Source organism: Leptodactylus fuscus, chromosome 2, assembly GCF_031893055.1.
Source record: "Leptodactylus fuscus isolate aLepFus1 chromosome 2, aLepFus1.hap2, whole genome shotgun sequence".
In the NCBI taxonomy this organism is placed as follows: Eukaryota; Metazoa; Chordata; class Amphibia; order Anura; family Leptodactylidae; genus Leptodactylus; species Leptodactylus fuscus.
The window spans coordinates 150,828,306-150,850,089 of NC_134266.1; the positions used below are offsets into that span (position 1 = coordinate 150,828,306).

Here is a 21,784-nt window from a genome sequence, read left to right on the forward strand (position 1 = left end):
TATTCACATTCCGCAACGCAAGCAGAAGTGACGTGGTTCACACCACAATACCAAGCAGGCAACGACTACAGCGCTACGTCCTGACGTCACGCCAGGCAGATGGATTTTTGTCGGCACATTTGTTATCCTTTTCTGTGCCTTTAAACGTGACGTCACTCGCACCCTGCCGCTTTTCTTTACCTTTGAATTTATGTTCCGCCTCCGGATTTAAAGGGGAAGTCGCTACTATCCGAGGCCTGCCAGGTCTCCAGCTGTCCCCGGTCTATCCTGAATGCAGGCCGCTCAGCAGAAGGAGGGCGCTCTGTATGGCCATGATAAAAGGTAAGTGATGATGGTAGTTCTATGGACACCGCAGATTCCAATCGCCCTGCAGACGTGTGTGCGGCAGCTGCGGAGCTCGTGCTCTAACACATGGTCTTTTATCAACACTGGGGCCAGTTCTAAACTTGTATACGCGAACTTGTGGTGGTGGAAGTGTACGTGGCGGCTTAGCTAGTGACTGAGCCCGGTCAGCAGTGTATGGAGCAGGCGTATGTACCAGATATGGGTCCTGCCATTGCAGTGCGGGGGGGCACTGGCGTAGCCCCCCCCCCCTGTTCTGTGCTGCTGTCATTCTCCACAGACCTAGGTGAAGAGCTGGAATTGCCCTTTGTCCAGTGCTGTAGGTTTGTGGTGTTTCTATCCCCAAAGAAATCAGATAATTCCTCAAAGTAACGGGACTAAAATAATCTCATGTTTTTATCCTCTCCCATGATGAATTAATTGTAATAAAGGCTCAGCAAATATTTTATTATGGTGGATTTGTCTTGTGGTGTAAAATGATGCCACGTGTGAATCCCACCATACACATCAGACCATTGATGACTGGACAAGACATTAGAGTATCAGTGGACAATCCGCCACATAAAGACAAGCAATGTTATTTCAGGACCTAACAATGGCAAACGTTAGTATGTGTGTCCCCCTTCCCTCCATACGACATCCATAATGAATGTTTTCAGCCGGCAGTTGACCCTGTGATACTGATGTGAGAACGCTTGTGAGGTCCTACAGAGAAGCCTATGGAAAAAATGGCAAAAACACAAATACAACCACCATTAAAGGGGCTCTATCAGCAAAATTATGCTGATAGAGCCCCACATATGCGTGCATAGCCTTTCCTTTAAAAAGGCTATTCAGGCATCGTTAAAGTTATATTAAACTACCTCCCCACCTCCTCCGTTCGCAAGAGCATGTTGCTTTCCTTGTTAAAAAACTTACAAAAAATGCTGTAGATCTTACCCCTCGTTCACATCTGCATTGGTATTCCATCTGGGGGCGTCTTGCATGGGGTCCCTCTCCGAACGAAATACCAAACACAATTGCAAGTGGTGTGCAGTAAAAGCACATGGACCCCATAGACTGGGTGCATTCACACTACGGAACGCCAGCGTGTATCACAGCCGTACATGTCGGCGCTACAGCAGGGCTGCCGAACACTTCCCATTCATTTCTATGGGAGCCAGCATGCGAGCGCTCCCCATAGAAATGAATGGACTGCTTTTTTCCAAGTGTTCGGCAGCCCTGCTGTAGCGCCGGCGTGTACGGCTGTGATACACGCTGGCGTTCCGTAGTGTGAATGCACCTTAATGTGGTCCGTGTGCTTGCCGCGCACTACCTGCACAAAACATTCAGACAGGAAAGTAGATTGTGAATTACTTTCCTGTCCGCATGTTCTGTGTGGATATCTGGTGGTAAAAACCCTAAAAAAGAACATGTTAATCTTATCTATCGTGCACGGTGGTCGGGCATTCAGGGTCTGACGTCCTCTTCAGCCACACCTCCTCTTCCAGCCATGTCCTCGGGTCCCATCTTCCTCCGGCGGCTGCATGAGTAGTAGCATGCTGCTATTACTGTTACTACTGCGCATGCACCCGCGCCATTTTTTATCAATGGCAGTTCGCGAACGCCGGAGGAAGCCGGGACCCGAGGACATGGCTGGAAGAGGAGGCGTGGCTGAAGATGCCGTCGGACTCTGAATGCCCGCCCACCTTGCACAATAGAGAAGATTAACATATTCTTTTTTTAGGGTTTATTTTAAAACGGAGGGGGGGTTAGTTTAATATAACTTTAGCAGTGCCTGAATAGCCTTTTTAAAGGCTATTCATGCATATGTGGGGCTCTATCAGCATAATTTTGCCGATAGAGCCCCTTTAATGGTGGTTGTATTTGTGAGTTATCCACTCTTTTCTGGTCCATAGCTATGCCATGTGACCAGCAATAAGACTCTTAGAGTGCAACTAAACTTTCAGACAACTTTTGATGTTTCTAGCAGTATTTGTGTCATTTAATACATTTTGTAATTTATTAACAAATTTTGTTTTGTGTCCAGGGTGTGGGGAACATCTTTGCAATATACTTTATTAATCTATCAAACTTCCTTTTAGTAGAAAATAGGATGTAAAGTTTCCACTAGCAATTATCTAACCAAGCAATGCCAAGGAGACTGCCTGTATACCCGTACTCCATAGAGCTGGAACATTTACCAAAGTGGGTATAAAACCAAAGGTACAGCCGCTTGAAGTGACCATCCACCCCTTTGATAAATGCTTCAGCTCTGCATATTCACTATATAACTGAGTACGGACTTTCCCTATAGAGTTGGTATGTTGTTACCATAACCACCTGCTCGCTCAGGGAGATGCGCTCACAACAAACGATGACTTTTGCAGTTTAAGAGATCAGCCATCAAGTGTTTGCTTATTGCTCTGCTGCTCTCTGCCTTGTTTTCTTGGGCCAGTAGTCAGCAATAGAGATGAGCGAACACTGTTCGGATCAGCCGTTCCGAACAGTACGCTCCCATAGAAATGAATGGAAGCACCTGGCACGGCGACCGGCCACCGGCAAAGTGTACGTGCCAGGTGCTTCCATTCGTTTCTATGGGAGCGTACTGTTCGGAACGGCTGATCCGAACAGTGTTCGCTCATCTCTAAGGGTGAATTCACACTGAGTAAACGCTAGCTTATTCTGAACGTAAAACACGTTCAGAATAAGCGGCGTCTAAAGCAGCTCCATTCATTTCTATGGGAGCGGGGATACGAGCGTTCCCCATAGAAATGAATGGGCTGCTTCTTTCACTCCGTGCAGTCCCATTGAAGTGAATGGGGAGTGCCGGCGTATACGGCAAGCTCTGCTCATGCCGGAGCGTACACGCCGGCACTCCCCATTCACTTCAATGGGACTGCACGGAGTGAAAGAAGCAGCCCATTCATTTCTATGGGGAGCGCTCGTATCCCCGCTCCCATAGAAATGAATGGAGCTGCTTTAGACGCCGCTTATTCTGAACGTGTTTTACGTTCAGAATAAGCTAGCGTTTACTCAGTGTGAATTCACCCTAAGGGTGCATGCACACTACGTAACGCCGGGCGTGTATGAGAGCCGTACACGCCGGCATTACAGCAGACTGTCGAACACTTCCCATTCACTTCAATGGGAGCGCTCGTAACAGCGGCGTTTACGAGCGCTCCCATTGAAGTGAATGGGAAGTGTTCGGCAGCCCTGCTGTAACGCCGGCGTGTACGGCTCTCATACACGCCCGGCGTTACGTAGTGTGCATGCACCCTTAGTCAGCAACAAATGTATGTGTGAAAACTTGCTCATCCAGTCTTTGAGCCATGTATATTGGGATGTTATTGGAGAAAATATGTAATAAATTTTACCACTCTTTTATGCTATATTTTTATTTTTTTTGCTTCATATGTACATTCTGTGTTTTTCTGACAGGTTTTTATGAAAGGAATATTTAATCTTTTTCATCAGGCAGCAAGAACTTTCTACCAACTGTCAGCTAAGAAACCTTTGCAGGGTTCCTTGGCTCTCCATCACTACTCCACTCGGTTACCTCATCTAGGTACCTCACATTTAAAGTTTGCCATACAAATATCTAGTTGCCACAACATGGCAGAGCAGCGATATTGTGTAGAATACGCCAAGCGTGGGACTGCTGGTTGTAAGAAGTGTAAGGAAAAAATTGCAAAGGGGTTAGTACGGATTGGAAAAATAGTTCCAAATCCCTTTAGTGAATCTGCTGGCGATATGAAGGAGTGGTATCATGTCAAGTGCATGTTTGAGAAACTGGAACGTGCTCGGGCAACTACCAAGAAGATTGATGACCTCACAGAGCTTGAAGGGTGGCAAGAATTGCAAGACCCAGAAAAAGATCTTATTAACCAACATGTCAAAGGCAAGTAATTTCCAAATTACATGGGTCGTCTCCTAAGTTTCTGACTAGTCTGACATTTTGAAGCACATGTGATGTCTTGAAATAAGGCATATGGTGAAGAATTGTCTAGGAGAAACAATCGGGCAGATTTATTAAATTGGCATTTGGTACACCAGTCTTAATAAGAGGCCTTTATGAAATAATAGAGGATAAGTTGCTGTTGTAGGTAAACTCCTTTAGACTGAGGACATATGAGAAAAGGCTTAGCTCAGTTCATCTCTGGCATGGAATAGCAGTGCGCCTGGGTGACCTGCGCAGCACCCAGACAAGTGTGCAAGGCACAGATGTGATATACAGTATGTCTTCTTGGCCTTAAAGGGATTTTCCCATGTATGGCATATCCACAGTATATATTGTGGATTCCACCTTTGAGATTCAAATCTCATTAGGAGCCGGGAACCCTCATCCTACAGCACAGATAACTGTGAAGCTCATTCATATTGGTTGGGAGGTTGATACCCACTTATCCACCAATGTGTACATAAGGTTCTTATTACAAGCCATTTGTATATAGTAAATAACACTGAAACGGACCTTCAGTATAGAAATTGGCACTGGTACACATCTGGTCTGCTTCCATACAGAATATATGTTGCTTCACTGGTGGTGTAGGTTACATTGTACAAAAGGCTTCATTACATGGTCTTGAATACATTGATAATATTTAAAAAAAAAAAAAACAAACTATATTTACAGTAAATAAGGCAGAATAGTTTTAATGATGATGGTAATTTGCTTAAATGGATATTCAAATTTAGTGCATCAATGGATCACTAACACAAACATCCATTTTAGTAAGGTAGCATTATACTGCATTGTAAGCAATCCTATTACTTTGATTTTTGTTCACAGAGCTTGCTGCCAAGGCAGGGGCTGCACCCACTCCCCGGAAAAAGACTCCTTCAAAAGCAAATCAATCCACTGGAACACAAAGTACCACTCCTAGTAAAGCACCTGCTACAAATCCTTCACCCTTGAAATTTTCAGGCTTTTCAGGTATATGTGCTAAAACAACTTCTGTAAAAACCTGTACCTCAGGCTGCGTTAACATCACGCGGGGAAATAATGTGACAAATCTTTGACAAAGCACAAAAGAATGATGCATGTGTGAATGTGACATTAGGCTGTGTTAACTCGTTCATTCCTAGTGCCTAATCCAGATAGCAAAATTGTTGCAAATTCTAGCAGTACTCTGTTAACCACCAAGCTTCAGCCTAACGGTCTAAAAAAAAAATCTATGTGTGTGTGTGTGTGTGTGTGTGTGTGTGTGTATAATTTTTTTTTTTTTTTTTTTTTTTTCTTTTAACAGCAAAACCAGACCCATCATCACCTGCACCCAGTGCTAGCAGTGGTTCAAGTCTCTCCACAGCACAGTGTGATCCCAAGCACAAAGACTGTCTGTTACGCGAATTCCGCAAGCTGTGTGCTATGGTTGCAGAACAAGCAAGCTACAATACAAAGACCAGCATCATTCATGACTTCTTGATAAAAGGAACAAGTGGAGGTAAGATGTATGGTGGATGAAAAATCTGTCCTAACCATGGATTAGGGCCCTTCACCCTCATCCAGGAAACTATCAGATCATTAGGTATTAAATTTTAAAATTGCTTTCATGTCTTCTTAGGCAACCTCCAGTTTGCGTAGCCCTGTGCTTATGCCCTACTATCCCTGGGGCTATACACCACTGTGAGAGTTCCACCCCATAATAATAGTTTGAGGGTGGCAAACCCCACAAACTGCTATATTTTGAGGACTCTTTAGAACCCTAGAGTATAACTAGTGGAGACCCGGGGGAGGTGAGCAAACAGCAATGTTGCTATTCTCTCTTGTGCTCTTCTGGCCTTCTGAGTAGTGTCAGGGACTACTGATACCTCTGACTGGGCTTCAGCAGTCATGTGGGCCACATGGTGTTGTGACACCATGTGTCATTATACCTCGTGACAGCTGAGGTCCAGTCACAGGTATCAGCAGTCCTTGACCCCACTCAGGAAGCACAAAGCACAGGAAGCCACGATGGAGCCCACGGAAGATGCATTACTCTGTTATGTTTACTATCCCCGGTCTTGAAGGACAAAGAAGGTCCTCTTTAGGAGTTCCAAACTGTGATACTAGTGACTGGTCTTCTGTAAATGTATGTTGCATATATTTTCTTTATCATGAGACAGGCTGTTGATAGAAACAGTAACTAATAAAAAAAAAATTGGTTTTCTCCCAAACAGATGGTTTTCATGGAGATACTTACTTAACAGTAAAGCTGTTGTTACCTGGTGTTATCAAGAATGTGTATAACCTCAATGATAAGCAGATCGTCAAGCTGTTTAGCCGGGTGTTTAACTGTAACCAGGAGGAAATGGTTCGAGATCTTGAGCAGGTAATACAAAAAAACAAAAATGAACGCTTTTGTTAGCGAAAGTCTCCAATTGATATTCTGGTGCTTTTGGTCGCTGGCTTAAAAATATCATGTATTTGTGATTAGGGCGATGTGTCAGAAACTGTTCGAATCTTCTTTGAAGAGAGCAAAACTTTCCCACCTGCTGCTAAGAGTCTCCTGACAATCCATGAGGTAGATGACATGCTAAATCAACTTTCCAAAATGACCAAAGAAGAGGACCAGCAGAAGGTCCTGGAGGACATAGCCCGCAGGTATTGCATTTGAAGGCAAAATGCATGTGCAGGTACCTCCTTAATTTTGAAATTGACACTTTTTATATTACATTAAAAGGGTGTTTCAGGTAACCATATAATGTTTGTTATTTTAACTCCTGCTATGGTTTTTGTTGTGGTAGGATTTCACCTTTATGGTCTGTGAAAGTACCCTTGAGTCTAGGGAAAGTTTGGCCAAACAAAGACAGACCCATGACTCTTAGCATTTGCAGTATCTCTGTACTGCCGGCGTGCGCGCCGACTCGCTCATGACTTAAAGCGAAGGCCCCGCCCCCGGTCCGCCCACCACCAGCACAGATAGCTTTTCACCGGGGGCACAGATGATGAAAGCCGATGTTGGCTTTCTATCGATATATAAAACCGCTTGTGCCTCAGGTGGTGAAAGGTCCTCTTTAAAAAAAAAAATATATAAGTATAGGGGAGGTTGGATTATTGCAAAATTTCCAGAGACCCTTGGCAATGAAAGGGTTAAATAGCACATCAGGTGCCAAAACTAACTGCACTTGTTTCTAAGGAATGGTGGGGGCTAGTGAGAGAATTCCATCTGTGATGGAATCAGTGGAAGATTGGCAATTAACAGATAATTACTGGGGGAAAAAATGTATATATTGTCAGGGTCTGGGGTTGCTAGGTGGGGTGCTATAGACACAAAAGTCCAGTTTCTTTAGTCCAAAACAAAGGTAGAGTTTATTTTCACTCAGAAAGGTAGTGCAGCAACAAAAGGAAACAATACAAAAATAAATACCTGCCCGGCTAGCCTCTAACTAAACATAGAATAGGTTACCTCACCTAGAATAACAGAAATCCAAAAGCCAGTATGATCATTCAGGACACAGCTCCAAAAATATGACCTCTCTCTTTCACTCTCCAGCCAAGCTGTGCCAAAGTGTTGCTGCTTAAGCCTCCTTGACGAGGAGACTCTGTGCAGCTGAGTCGCTGCTGGAGCATCCCCAAAGTGTGGACTGGAGGGGGGGTGGAATAACAGGTCCCACTACCAATCCTACCTGTCATTCCTACCTCTAAACCGTTTTTTATCTTAAAGTGGACTCTCTTTATTTATAGGTGTACCAGCAATGATCTGAAGTGCATAATTCGTCTCATCAAGCATGATTTGAAAATGAACTCTGGAGCCAAACATGTGTAAGTTTCCTGGAAGTTAAAATTGATTGTTTTGTTTGGGTGGTGTTGCAAGATTTTATAGAGGCCTAACCTATTTCTTTCTTGTTTTTCAGTCTTGATGCGCTTGATCCTAATGCTTATGATGCTTTCAAGGCTTCTCGTAACTTAGGGGATGTTGTCGAGCGTGTTCTACGCAACAGACAGCAGGGCCCAGGAATGAAAAAGACACTTAGTGTTGAAGCTTCACTTATGACACCTGTTCAACCGATGCTGGTAAAAAAAAATTATTTTTTTTTTGTGTGTGTGTTGGTGCAGTTTACTTTAGCTGCTGTCACCTATAGAAAGGGTACTACTATCTAACTGTTAAGTTGCAGGTTTGCCAGGGCTTTTGGAAATACTCAAGCCCTCTTGCGGTCCCCTAAAAAAAACTAATGCAGTGACATTGCACCTGCATGACCACTACTCTATTCAAATTGGACCACCACCATTCTCCAGTCTTCACCATGGCTGCATTCATGGGCAAACTCCTTTTTGTTTATGTACATGAGCTACAATAACCTATTAGAGGTAATTTGGTTAAAAAAAATTAACTACAGCATTGAATTAGACTTCTAGGTTTTAGGAACAAAAAACACATTGTTTTAGGTCTGTTCATGCTCTGGAGCTGTGTAGCTATCACAGACTACACAAACAATAAATAATAATGCTTTACGCTAGGTTCACACTAGAGTTCTGGTTCATTGGCACACAGGAGCAATGACCACTAAAATTGCAGACACCAACTGAGCTTGCTGGACCACATTATAGTCACTTCATTCTTTCTAACTGAAAGTGTCAGGTGAAAACGTTGTGCTTGCGGAACTTTTGTCTGTTTATTTTAAACTTAACACAGGTGAACTCAGCCTTAACCCTTAAGTGCCATCATGGTTTCTATAATAACGATATGTCTATGGTAGTGGTGTATGATAGACACCATGATAGTACTTAAGGGTTAAAGGAGTTGTCCATGATAAATAACATATTATTTTTTTTTTTTTTTTTTTTTTTTTTTTTGGCTAGCTAAGGTGGGGGCTGGGGTAACAACTCTCCTGTCCCAGTGGCTCCCAGCACGCTCCAGTCCTACAGCTCCACTGCCTTCCTCTGGCGGAAGTCCCTGCCGCTCGTGACTTGTGGCATCCTGTGTCCTTTCCTTATTCCGCTAATTCTCATCAGTGGCCTAAGGGAACAGACCTAGTATGTGCCATCAAGGACTTCTGGCAAAAGAAGACAGTAGAATAGCAGGACTGGGCCATGCTGGGAGGCACCGGAGCATTTGGGTATTAGGGGAGTTTGGTTGTGTGTTTTTGTTTTTTGTTTTTTTTTCTTTGTCTTTCCCACCTTCCCTAGCTTTATTAATAATAATAATAATATTATTTATTATGGGGTTTTTTTTTATAATTATCCTAGACAACCTAATCGATCAACTAAGAAACAAAAAAGTTACATTCAGAAAATTAATTTAAAGGTTGATGCCTCCTTATCTTTGTAGGCTGAAGCGTGCAAATCTATAGAGTATGCCATGAAGAAATGTCCCAATGGAATGTATGCAGAAATAAAGTATGATGGGGAACGAGTCCAAGTGCACAAGAATGGTGATCACTTCAGCTACTTCAGTCGTAGTCTCAAGCCTGTTCTTCCTCATAAGGTAATTAAGCTTGGTTTCTTTATACATCTTTTTTTCTGTTTTCCAGCTAATTTTAGGTTATATTTATTTCTAAAGCTAATTTTATTTTGTTTATAGGTTGCTCATTTCAAAGATTATATTCCCAAAGCATTTCCAGGTGGTAATAGCATGATCCTGGACTCCGAAGTGTTGCTCATTGACACCAATACTGGCAAACCGCTTCCATTTGGAACACTGGGTGTTCATAAGGTATAAAGTTTAAACTGTGTTCCCTCTAGTTTTCAGCATAGGATCCATATGATGAAGCAGGACAATGTAGAGAAAGGAGGCAGTGTGAACTTGGCCTCAACTGTGAATCAAGTTTGGGTTACAATTGATTGAAGTTTATATATAAACTGTTATAGATGGTGTATAGATAGTGTTATAGATGCATATCCACTATGTTGCATTTATAGCTTGTGTTGACTGTTTTTATTTCTCTCCATCCCCTGTCTATATTGCTTCCTAGAAAGCTGCTTTTAAGGATGCCAACGTTTGCCTCTTTGTCTTTGACTGCATATATTTTAATGGCGTTAGTTTAATGGACAGGTGAGTGTAAAATGAGTTGACTCGTGATCAGATAGATATATCTATTCTGGGTTTTTTACATTTGTTTTTGTTTTTTTCTTATTGCAGACCCCTTAATGAGCGACGGAAGTTTATGCGAGAGAATATGGTAGAGATTCCTAATCATATAATGTTCTCTGAGATGAAGCATGTTACAGTGAGTGCATTGGCAATATATTCCACTCAGATTCCATTTCTGTATAGCATGACTCTTCTCTTGAGCGGTATTCTGTGACGCAGCCATCGTGGTTTCCCTTTTAATTAATTATATATTCCTTTCCTAGAAAGCGGCAGATCTTGCTGATATGATCACTAGAGTTATTCGAGAAGGTTTAGAAGGCCTTGTACTTAAAGACTTAAAGGTATGCATTCTTTCTTCTAAAAGCTCATTATATCATACTTCAGCTCTGAACTATATGTGGCTTGTGGGGTTTTTTCTGTCTGCATTTTTGTTCTATATATTTAACATATGAATGTATTTCAGTTGGAAAATGCTGCAAAATATTAGATCTTTCAGGTGTAAGGCATAGTGGGAATATTGCATTTTTGACACTTTGGAAACTCTTGCATAAAATGCAGTAATTAATACTGTCAGCAAAGTGCTTAAAGGGAATCTATCATTGGATTTATGCATTTTTCAATAAGCACATGTTGGAATAGACTTTAGAAAGGCTATTCTGTCATACCTTCCTTCTTCTATTCCTGTCAGCCGTTTTTGCTGATCTGCAAATTCAGCTCACGGAGCACAGGGGGTGTTACTCATGTGTTCCAAGCACAGCATCGTCATGGCCTGCATTCCGCCTTCTCCTTGTCTCAGGTATACCCCTCCTTTGACAATGAATCCTCTTCGCTGTGCTTTCTTCTGCGTAGACACATGCTCAGTGCTCCTAAGGACTACACGAGCATACTGTGCCTGCGAAGTACTCTTGTTCATGAAGAAAGCATGCCTGATACATCCTACATGATGCCAAACACCACTACCAACACTTATTGGTTGGAAATGGTGAGGGCTAGAGAAAAAGATTCAAACTCTTCTAAACTCTATGGAGGTGCTGAAAGGTCCTTCTTCAAATGATCAAAAAGAACATGTTTGCATAAAGAAATATTGTAAGCATTTTGTACATGTCTATCCTGCATCTAATGCTGCATTTCCACAAGATTAGTCTTGCGTGTCCTTAACCTAAGATTGCTCTGTACTTGATCCCAATTTTGATATTCTGTCATTGTATAGTCCCTCTATGAGCCTGGAAAGCGACATTGGCTGAAAGTGAAAAAGGATTATTTGAATGAAGGAGCTATGGCAGATACTGCTGATCTTGCAGTATTAGGAGCATTCTATGGGAAGGGAGCAAATGGTTAGTGACCATATAAAACATTCCTTTATCTTGAAACTGTTAACTATATCTGTTTTATATATGCTCTGTGTTTAATTTGCTATAGGTGGCTTAATGTCCATATTTCTAATGGGATGCTACGACCCTGAAACACGTAAGTGGTGCACAGTAACAAAGTGTTCAAGTGGTTACGATGATGCCACCCTTGCACGTTTACAAAAGGAATTGGACATGGTGAAGATTAGTAAGGTAAGATGTTCATGATCTTGGGGAGAAAGCAAATATGTCACACTTTGCATGATGACGTGAAGATCTTTCTATACTTTATTTGTAGGACCCATCTAAGCTCCCGTCTTGGCTGAAGATCAACAAGAACTATTACCCAGACTTCATTATACGAGACCCTGAGGTAATGCCTCATTCAGTTGTCTATGACAATATACACACACCCATTCACATATTGGCTTTCCAATACTAATCTAAAAGAAATTGAAATGTTGTAACCTCTAAAGATGCAGGGGTTATACCTTATATCTAATAGATGCAAGACTTCTGGGACTCGCACCTATCTGCAGAATTGGGTTCTCCATTGAAACCATCAGCCCCTACCTAAGTTCTAACTGGTGCAGTGGGCTGCTGTGAATTGAAAGTGCCTGTGCACATGCAGCTGTCTCTTTTCACATGTGTGTGGATTCTGCAAACAAAAGACCAAGTGATTTTAGAACAACTTTGTATTAAATTGCATTAAAGGGATTTTCACCATGACCCTAAATTGTTTCCATACTGATAACCTATTATTCGGGATAAATAATTGGTATATGATTTGCTGGGATGCTCCACATGTTGCCCATCCATTCGCAGCTTCCATCACTCAAAGGCTGCTTCAATAGCTGATCTGTGTGGGATTTGGGTGTCAGACTCCGACAAATCGTATATTTACAACCTATCCTGTATGGGTGGTGGCTGTTAAGCCTCAGCTGTAATGGCTCCAAATAATTCCCCTCCAGGGGTGTACTGATATTTTACACTTAATGGAGTTGTCCAGGAATCGGACAAATCACAAAGAAGGATGGGGAAAAAAAAATCATACTTGTCGCATGTGCTGCACCTTTGCTGTCAGAGGTTTTGAGCACCCAATAAGTGGTCTCAGCGAGTGAGTGAGTCACTTGCACAGGACAAGGACCACAGACAGATATTCTGAAAGCCATGAGTAATTTTATAAACCAAGCATGTGACTAAACTGCATGACTTTTAATTATACAATGCTGTTTTACATATTTCATATCTTTTTGCAGAAAGCTCCTATCTGGGAAATCACTGGGGCAGAGTTTTCCAAAGCAGAGGCTCATACAGCAGGTGGCATATCCATACGCTTTCCACGTTGCACCCGGTTCAGAGATGATAAGGACTGGAAGTCTTCTACTACATTACAACAGCTAAAGGTTTAGAATACTGGATTAATTCTCAGAGCTTTGTTATTATTACTGCAGTAAATGGCTCTCTGACCTGTCATTACTATTACTAATACTTTCTTTTACATGCTGCCATATTGCAGTATATTGTATGGGTGAAAATCTCCTCCCTCCTTCTCTAGATCACACATAAAAATAAACAAATGCATTAGGTATACCCACATCTGTAGATCTGCCTGAACTATAAAAATATATGTACCGTATTTTTCGGACTATAAGACGCACCTAGGTTTTAGAGAAGAAAAATAGGGAAACAAATTTTGAAGCAAAAAAATGGTAAAATATTTAATACATGGGAGTTGTAGTTTTACAACAGCTGTAAGGCCACATTGACAGGTGACCCTGCAGCTGTATGGGGATGCATAGAGCATTTTTTTGCGGGGCCAGATGTACTTTATAGTTATACCATTTTGGGGAATGTCTATTGCGTAGATCACCTTTTATTTAAATCAGAGGCAAAACGGTGAAAAAAAACCTGGCGGTTTGGCACATTTGATTTTGACATTCACCGTACAGGAAAACTATTAGTAGACCAGGCATTTTCGGACACAGGGATACCTAACGTGTATGTGTTTCACAGTGCTTTTCTACTTTTATATGTATTCTAGGAAAAGCAGGTGATTTTAGAACTTTTATTTTAATTTTTGATTACTGGTATATATATATATATATATATATATATATATATATATATATATATATATATATATATATATATATATTTAAAGAGCGGCCGCCAATACAGACCCGGCATCCGCCATAATAGAGAGGCGGATGCTGGGGAGGGTTAGACGCCGGCACAGGTGCCAGGGCCTGCGGCATCGCTACGCTCCTGCCCTGCAGGAAGCCAGCAGCGGCAGGAGCGATGCTGCTATTCAGGCTGCTGTGCTGATGACTCCTCTCTTTGCTCTCACACACATAGAGCAGACAGTGCACACAAACACTTCCGGAGTGCAGGGAGAAGGCTAATTAGCATATGAATAAAAACGGACTTATTCAAAATCTACTGAGGCGATTTACATACAAAAAGTAGGTGTGGAATAGCCTTTCTAAAGGCTATGCAAGGATGTGCTTATCTAAAAATGACACTTCCCAATGATAGAGCCCCTTTAAAGTATAAAATCTCTGTCTATGATGCTAGTGAAATGTTCTCTCCTCTAGGCGTAGAGGATTTCCCTTTGTGTCGCTGTTGCCTGCCTAGGCGTAAAAAGATAATTGGAATAATCTTTGTTCTGTCCCTTCATGTAATTTGTACTTTGTGATTATATCTCTATGTATTTGTGTTTTGGTTTTTTTTCTAACCTGAATAACCCCAAGTTTGCTAGTCTCTCACAGTATACAGTCCAACTGTACCCCTAATTATTTCTTCATGTGTAAAAAAAAAAAAAAAAAAAAAAAAAATTCTTGAGTTCCTTATGTTCAATTAGATCATGTGATCTTATTCTGACTTTTTGATAGTGATATGCCTGTCTGCTCTTCTAATGTAATACCAGAACTGCAGGGACTGGACCACTTGACATCAACAGGGAGACACAAACTACTATCACAGTTGTGGCTGACAATTAGACAGGCTGTTATAACACAGTTATAAATAAGATTACAGAGAAGCTTCCGGATCCCTTACATTATTCAAAAGAACAGAGAGCATTATTTCACTATCCCCCAGCAGGAAGAGGTGGTAATGTTTCTAGCTGTGCTGAGATACCATGGGATTGATTGGCATAATAAAAATCACACAAATCAAAGAGAAAATAGTGAACTGAGTGGATAGGAGTGCAGCATGCAAACAAATAGCTCAGTGTGGGCAGGGGTTTGGAGAAAAAAGGGTTGTTTTTACTGGGCTGCTTCTTTAATTTTCTGGCAAGCTCTGTGTTGCTATGTAATGATGGTTATGTACGTCTGTCTTCTAGGAGCTTTACCGAGTCTCTAAGGAGAAATCTGATTTTATTGTTACTGCCACATCTTCTCAAGATGAAGAAGGCTCGTCAGAAAACAGCAGTCGTGAAAATGAAGGAAGTTCAAGACCATCAACACCGAGTGGGTCAATGAAGGGTCCTAAAACTTCAACCTCCAAGTCCCCTGGGAAAGTGAAAATAAGTGACAGTAAGACTTTAACTGGAATATATCTTATTTGGATTATTGAGGGTTTGTGTACAGACTTTTAAAAAGAAAAATCTAAAATTTTGTCATTATTTGTGTTTCAGGTGGCAAGGCTCCACAAATAAAGAAAAGTGAAGACCTGCCTAAGGCACAGAAGAGAAAAACTGTTTCTCCTGTCTCATCGGAGACTAAAAAGGTGATCACTTATTCAAGATTTGTATGACCTCATACTGCACACTAGTAAAAATGAAAAAAAAATGCACAACACCATGCAACGCCCAATAAGACTCCCTCACATTAACTTTTGATGTGACTTTAGGATACCATCTTTTTCATCTAGTTTAATCTAATCAAACATTGCTTAAAGGGGAAGTCCCACCTCAAAGATCCTATCTATACTGCTAGCTTATGTATATTCAAGAGTTTTCCTAAATACATAGCTTTAGTAATGCAGCTTTGCTTACCTGCTACATGAAATATATTCCTCCCATTGTTTACACGTTGTCTCCATGAAGCACAACATAAGACAGGACTGATGACCTGAGTCACTGCTTTCTGGAGGAAGTTGAGTGCTATTATTTGTAGCTATAGCTCTGTCCTATCAGGACAATCAGTTCATCTAATTGCAGTTTACTGATAAGTCTGTTATCTCTCTGTGTAAACACAAAAATGACATGGAGTCCATTCTCTAGAAGCATGGTAATTGTTCTACACAACCCTGTGTAATGTAATAAACATTTATTGTGCATATAATTTGATCTGCATTCATATTAGATGTTAGTAATTTCTCATGGTAAAGGCAAAGTCTATATTTTGATACTTCATAGTGTCCATCAAACAGTCAAAGCCTCCACTCCCCCAGTTTGCTGAAGAATACAGGAAGTGAGAATAAAAAAGAGCAGCAAGGCAGGGGTTTCCCCATTTAATTGTAGAGCAGTAAAGTACACCAAATTCAGAAATCAGAGCCAGTAATTCAGATTTTTTTTTTTTTTGCTTTTTTTTTTTTCTCTCTACTTCTCTCCCCCCCCCCGCCCCCCAACTGCAGGCTAAAATGGCTATTTCTAACCAAAGCAATGGACACAACATGGTGCAGTCTTCATCCACTTCCAAAGTAAGTATGCATTATCATGGAATGTGAATGTGCAAGAAGCCTTGAAAAAGGAAAGACAAGGTTCTTATCAACATAGACACTCTGCCCTTCATATCTACCAATTTATTGGCTTGTATGAGTGTCTGTTTGTAAACTTTGGGCCTGGGAGAACCTTCTCATCTGATTGTAATCCAGTTTAACACACTACTCCTGTACTTTTCTACCCGTCTTAATATGATTGTCTTTTTAGACTCTTCTAGATATTTTCACTGGCGTGAAGCTTTATCTCCCTTCTTCACTTGAGGAATTTGCAAAACTTCGTCGTTACTTCATTGCCTATGATGGCGATCTGGTCCCAGAATTTGATATTCCTGCTGCGACACACGTGATGGGGGATGTATCTGAGTGTGCTGAAGATGCCAAGCGTGTTACACCTCGCTGGATATGGGAATGCATACGGCGTCGTAGACTTGTGGCACCATGCTAATGAATGACTTTTGGGCAAGACAACCCGTACAGCCTGATGTTTACAGAAACCTGTTAAAGTAGTCATGACTAGGCAATTCCAAACTTGGTGTACTGAATGCACTAGCTGAAGTGGTATATTTTCTAGCAAGGATGGTTTCCAGGCACATGTATCACAACAGTTATGATGTGTGTCCAGATCAGATCTGGAACTCCCCAGACTTCCATCCCTACACAGAGGCATATCCTCTATGTACCCAAAATTTCCTGGGTAAGAACTTCACCTGTTCTGCAGTGGACAAATGAGTGAATCATTTTCCCAGTAATCTGATCTCAAAAATGAATTTATTTTTCAGTGTAAATAGATGTATGAGAACACTATTGCTTTTACAATATTGGGGGTATGGAAATGAATGTTCAGGCTATGGGGGACAAGGTACTAAGTGAACTTTTTATGTTGCTACCTTGCCATTCACAAGACTACCACAAAGTGGTTGCCTAAATGGATGAGGCCACATGAACACAATTCTATAACTGGACACTGGAGTAGACATCTGTTTTTATATGTGCCATTTTACTAACTGTACAGTTGAATACAGAGTGATGTGGTGTTATACAGCATATATAAATATATGGATGTATTAAAGACTCTAATAATTTTCACATATATCATTTATTCACTAATGATAAACTGCCATCACAATAATAAACCTCATAGTCTAATAGTACTAATGGGGCTGGTAAATTTAAAAGTTCCAAGGTTACTGCTTCAGACAAGACTTGAATTTCACCCAGCTTTTCTGTGTGCTTTAATGTTAATTCTGTCCTGTGAAGAGCCTGCGTAACAGTCCACTCTACTAGGTAATGGCCCCAGTCTCATATATGGTCATGAAGGCAACAAGAAAAAAGAACACACGGAAACATTTAGTTCCATGTTTAGTTTAATTGTGGAGTTCCCCTTTTATGCCATGCACCGTGGTCCTGCAGCCACTGTAATGCAAAGTACAAATATAGCAATGTTAATACAAATTCAATGTTTCTCTATGAAATCTTAAACTGATCATGCTGAAATATTAAGTGTGACATATTCATAGTACTGCTGCAGTTGTACTGCGAATGGCAGGCAATCTCATATCGCTTCTAGCTTTTATTTAATTTTGCTGGGGGTTTCATGACAAAACAAGTTAGTACCAATAAATGAAAGGGAAGCACTTGCTCCCCCCGCCAACTTTTTTTTTTTTTTTTTTTTTCACTCCCCTTTTTTTGTCTATTAAAATGTATTATTACTCTAATGACAACACATTAAATAACGTACCTTTGTTATGTATAACAATTCTGTGGATTTGAAGAATTTATGTACAACTTTTGAAGACTTGTACAAACGGGCCTTCAGCTCCCTGGGCATTGCTCTTGCAATTCAGACCCCTACCATTTTCTGCCTCTGCCAGATTTGTTTCTTCCCCTGCTATGACATCACCCATCCTACGAGAGGAGCAGCAGCATTAGTAGTGCTTTTAGGGCAGAAGGGCCCACGGTCTAATTTACTTAAGACATTAAATCATCCACACACACAATTTACAAAAGCAACATGGTTTTATTATATATATGACTCTTATCATTGTAATGCGGTAGTAGTAGTAGACTCCCTTTTTAAATTTATTTTAACTTTTACCAATGCATTTTAGCCATATGTCAGTGGTTAATAAACTGAAAACCTCCTAGTTTCTCAATTAATAGCCATTTAATTTACACGTAAAACAAATGTACTATTTGTTACAAAAAATAAATAAATGGGTGTGTACAATAAGGAGCAGTCTACCCCCCACTTGATGGAACAGGTTTCTTCACATGTAATCTGTCCAGAAAAAAAACAAACCGTAGAATAGCAACCAAGTAGCTGGAAGGGTCAATAGTAGAACCCAACAGTCAAGATCTCTGTACTCTGAAATTCCATCTAATAAATTCTATAACATATGCTTCTGTCACAGCAATCCGTTATGGAAGATGTCCGGTTCTCTATATCCATCATATTGCAAAGATAGTGAGTATTTAACATGGCATCTACTCTAAGTTATACACAGCAGAGGCCAAGTACTAAGATCAGAGTTACTTCTGCTCACAGGCAGGAGAAGACTCCATTACAATTTCCCACTACCCCGGTACTGTTTCTGATAGAGGACAATTCACACGGTGTCAGATCACAGAAGCAGTCTTGTTACTATGATACCTGGAAGCCTTACAAAGACTTCAATAGCCCCCAATGGGGGGTGGTAGCCAAAGAAAAAGTTGAAACCATTATTTATTTTTTTAAGTTTTTATTTAAAAAAAAACAAAAAAACACTAAAGATTCAACTTGCCTCTTATTCGCTATATTCACCGTTCCCTTTTCTAAAGTTTTAGATTTTTTTTTTTTATATATATATATTTTAACAAGCCTATCACCTTGGAACTTCCATAATTGTAATGTCCTGCAGAATATTGGTAACATGTCATTTTGGTTGCACAGTGAACACGGCAAAAATAAAATGGCATAAATGCAGTTTCTCCAAATTCTACCCCAGCTACAAGCTTCCCTGCATAGAAAATGGAATATTAAATGGTAGCATTCTGAAGTATAATTTGTCCCACAGAAATTAAAGGGATTCTACCATTAAACTACTTTTTTTTTCTAATTACCACGTCGGAATAGCCTTAAGAAAGGCTATTCGTCTCCTACCTTTAGACGTGGTCTCTGCCGCGCCGTACCGTAGAAATACCGGTTTTAACCGGTATGCAAATGAGCTCTCCGCAGCAATGAGGGCGGGCCCTAGTGCTGAAAGGCCAATGAGCGCATCCCCATTGCTGCCTGAGAGTTCTTCTGCAGCAATTCCGCCTCTTCTGGCTTCTCTTGCTCTTGTAGTTCTATACAGGAGCATAGAGCGGCTACCCCAAAATGGCCGCCAGCTGGCTCCTGTATTGAACTGCAAGAGTGGCTACCCAAAAATGGCCGGCGGCCAGTTCAATACAGGAGCTGGCCGGCGGCCATTTTGGGGTGGCCTCTCTATGCTCCTGTATAAAACTACAAGAGAAGCCAGAAGAGGCGGAGTTGCTGCAGAAGAAGGAGGCGGCGCAGGAAAGAGCTCTGGGCAGCAATGGGGACGCGCTCATCGGTGTTTCAGCGCTGGGGCCCGCCCTCATTTCTGCGGAGAGCTCGTTTGCATACCGGTTAAAACCGGTATTTCTACGGAACGGCGCGGCGGAGACCACGTCTAAAGGTAGGAGACGAATAGCCTTTCTTAAGGCTATTCCGACGTGTTCATTAGAAAAAAAGGTAGTTTAATGGTAGAATCCCTTTAAGGCATCATATAGCTATGTGAATGAAAAAGTTAAAAAAAGTTATGGCTTTTGGAAGGTGGGGATTAACCCCCTAAGGACCCAGACATTTTTCCCTTCCCACGTTTCATGATGGCTTATTGTTTGCGAAACAAATTGTAATGGCACCATTTAATATGCTGTGAAAGGTACAATGTACCGTATTTTTCGGACTATAAGACGCACCCAGGTTTTAGAGGAGAAAAATAGGGAAAAAAAAATTTCAGGCAAAAAATGGTAAAATATTTAATATATGGGAGTTGTAGTTTTGGAACAGCTGCAAGGCCACATTGACAGGTGACCCTGCAGCTGTACGGGGATGTATAGGGCGTTTTTTTTGTGGGGCCAGGTGTAGACCGGGCATTTTCAGACACAGGGATACCTAATGTATATGTTTCACAGTAATGTTATACTTTTATATGTATTCTAGGGAAAGGAGGTGAACTTTTATTTATTTTATTTTTTATTATATTTTTTTTAAGTGTTTTTTTTTTTTTTTTTTTATATTTTAATATCCCCCGCCTAGGGGGCTTGAACCTGCAATCATTTGATTGCAAGTCCCATAGATGGCAATACAAGTGTATTGCCGTCTATGGGAGATTCTATACATTACTATCGCGGAGGGTCATAGACCAGCCGCGATAGTAATATATATCTATGACAGGCCTGGGAGCCTTCACTAGGCTCCCGGCTGTCATCGGAACAGGTCGGCTCCTGCGGCCTCGCCGTGCAGGAGCCGGCCTGCATCACTAAAGGTATGGGGCTGGTGTGGGGGGGGGGGCTAACTAACTGTCGGGACCTGCGGAGGAGCAGTGGGTTTGCAGCATGGCCGTGCTACTGCCACCGCTGGTTTTCTTCAGCGGCAGTAGCGCGGCAATCCGCAGGCCCCGGCAGCTAAGACAGTCCCCGGCATCTGCTGTAATAGACCGGCGGATGCCGGGGAGTGTCTTAGCTGCCGGGGCCTGCAGTATTGTCACACTCCTGCCGCTGAAGAAAACCAGCGGTGGCAGTAGCGCGGCAATCTGCAGGCCCCGGCAGCTAAGACACTCCCCGGCATCCGCCGGTCTATTACAGCAGATGCCGGGGACTGTCTTAGCTGCCGGGGCCTGCGGATTGCCGCGCTACTGCCGCTGAAGAAAACCAGCGGTGGCAGTAGCGCGGCCATGCTGCAAACCCACATTCAGACTATAAGACGCACCCTCATTTTCCTCCGAAATTTGGGGGAAAAAAAGTGTGTCTTATAGTCCGAAAAATACGGTACTGGAAAAAAATTCTGAATGAGGTGCAATTGGAGAAAAAAAAATGCACTTGCACCAATTTCACATGGGTGCAATGACATATTGCCTGTATTCTGTGGATCAATACGAAAACAGTGATACCAAAAATATAGTATTTGTAATGTTTTGATAACTTTTAAGAAATGTAAATCTTTGCATAATGGAAAAAAAAAATTGTGTCACCACATTGTGACACCTGTAACTTTTTCTTATTTACATGTATGGAGCTGGATAAGGGTTTTTTGTGTTTTGGTTTTTTGGGTTTTTTTTTTTGGGGGGGGGACAAGATGACATTTTTATTGATAACAATTGGGGAAAGAACTAACCGTCTCATCATCCTTTTATTCAATTTATTATAGGAGACAAAGTGTTGAAAAAACAC

At 41.5% G+C, this 21,784-nt stretch overlaps 1 protein-coding gene across 1 annotated transcript; it reads left to right on the forward strand.

Moving 5' to 3' along the window:
- The first annotated feature begins 217 nt into the window (after positions 1 to 217).
- LIG3 (DNA ligase 3) lies at positions 218 to 18,000 on the forward strand. The gene is made up of 21 exons (XM_075264870.1): positions 218 to 321; positions 3,763 to 4,222; positions 5,114 to 5,257; positions 5,571 to 5,765; positions 6,481 to 6,632; positions 6,738 to 6,904; positions 7,988 to 8,065; positions 8,158 to 8,317; positions 9,573 to 9,728; positions 9,825 to 9,956; positions 10,216 to 10,295; positions 10,383 to 10,470; positions 10,598 to 10,675; positions 11,545 to 11,668; positions 11,754 to 11,896; positions 11,982 to 12,056; positions 12,943 to 13,089; positions 15,030 to 15,222; positions 15,324 to 15,415; positions 16,265 to 16,330; positions 16,560 to 18,000. The coding sequence occupies exons 2-21, from the start codon at positions 3,769 to 3,771 to the stop codon at positions 16,794 to 16,796; spliced, it is 2,961 nt and encodes a 986-aa protein (XP_075120971.1). The 5' UTR covers positions 218 to 321; positions 3,763 to 3,768; the 3' UTR covers positions 16,797 to 18,000.
- The last annotated feature ends 3,784 nt before the right edge of the window (positions 18,001 to 21,784 follow it).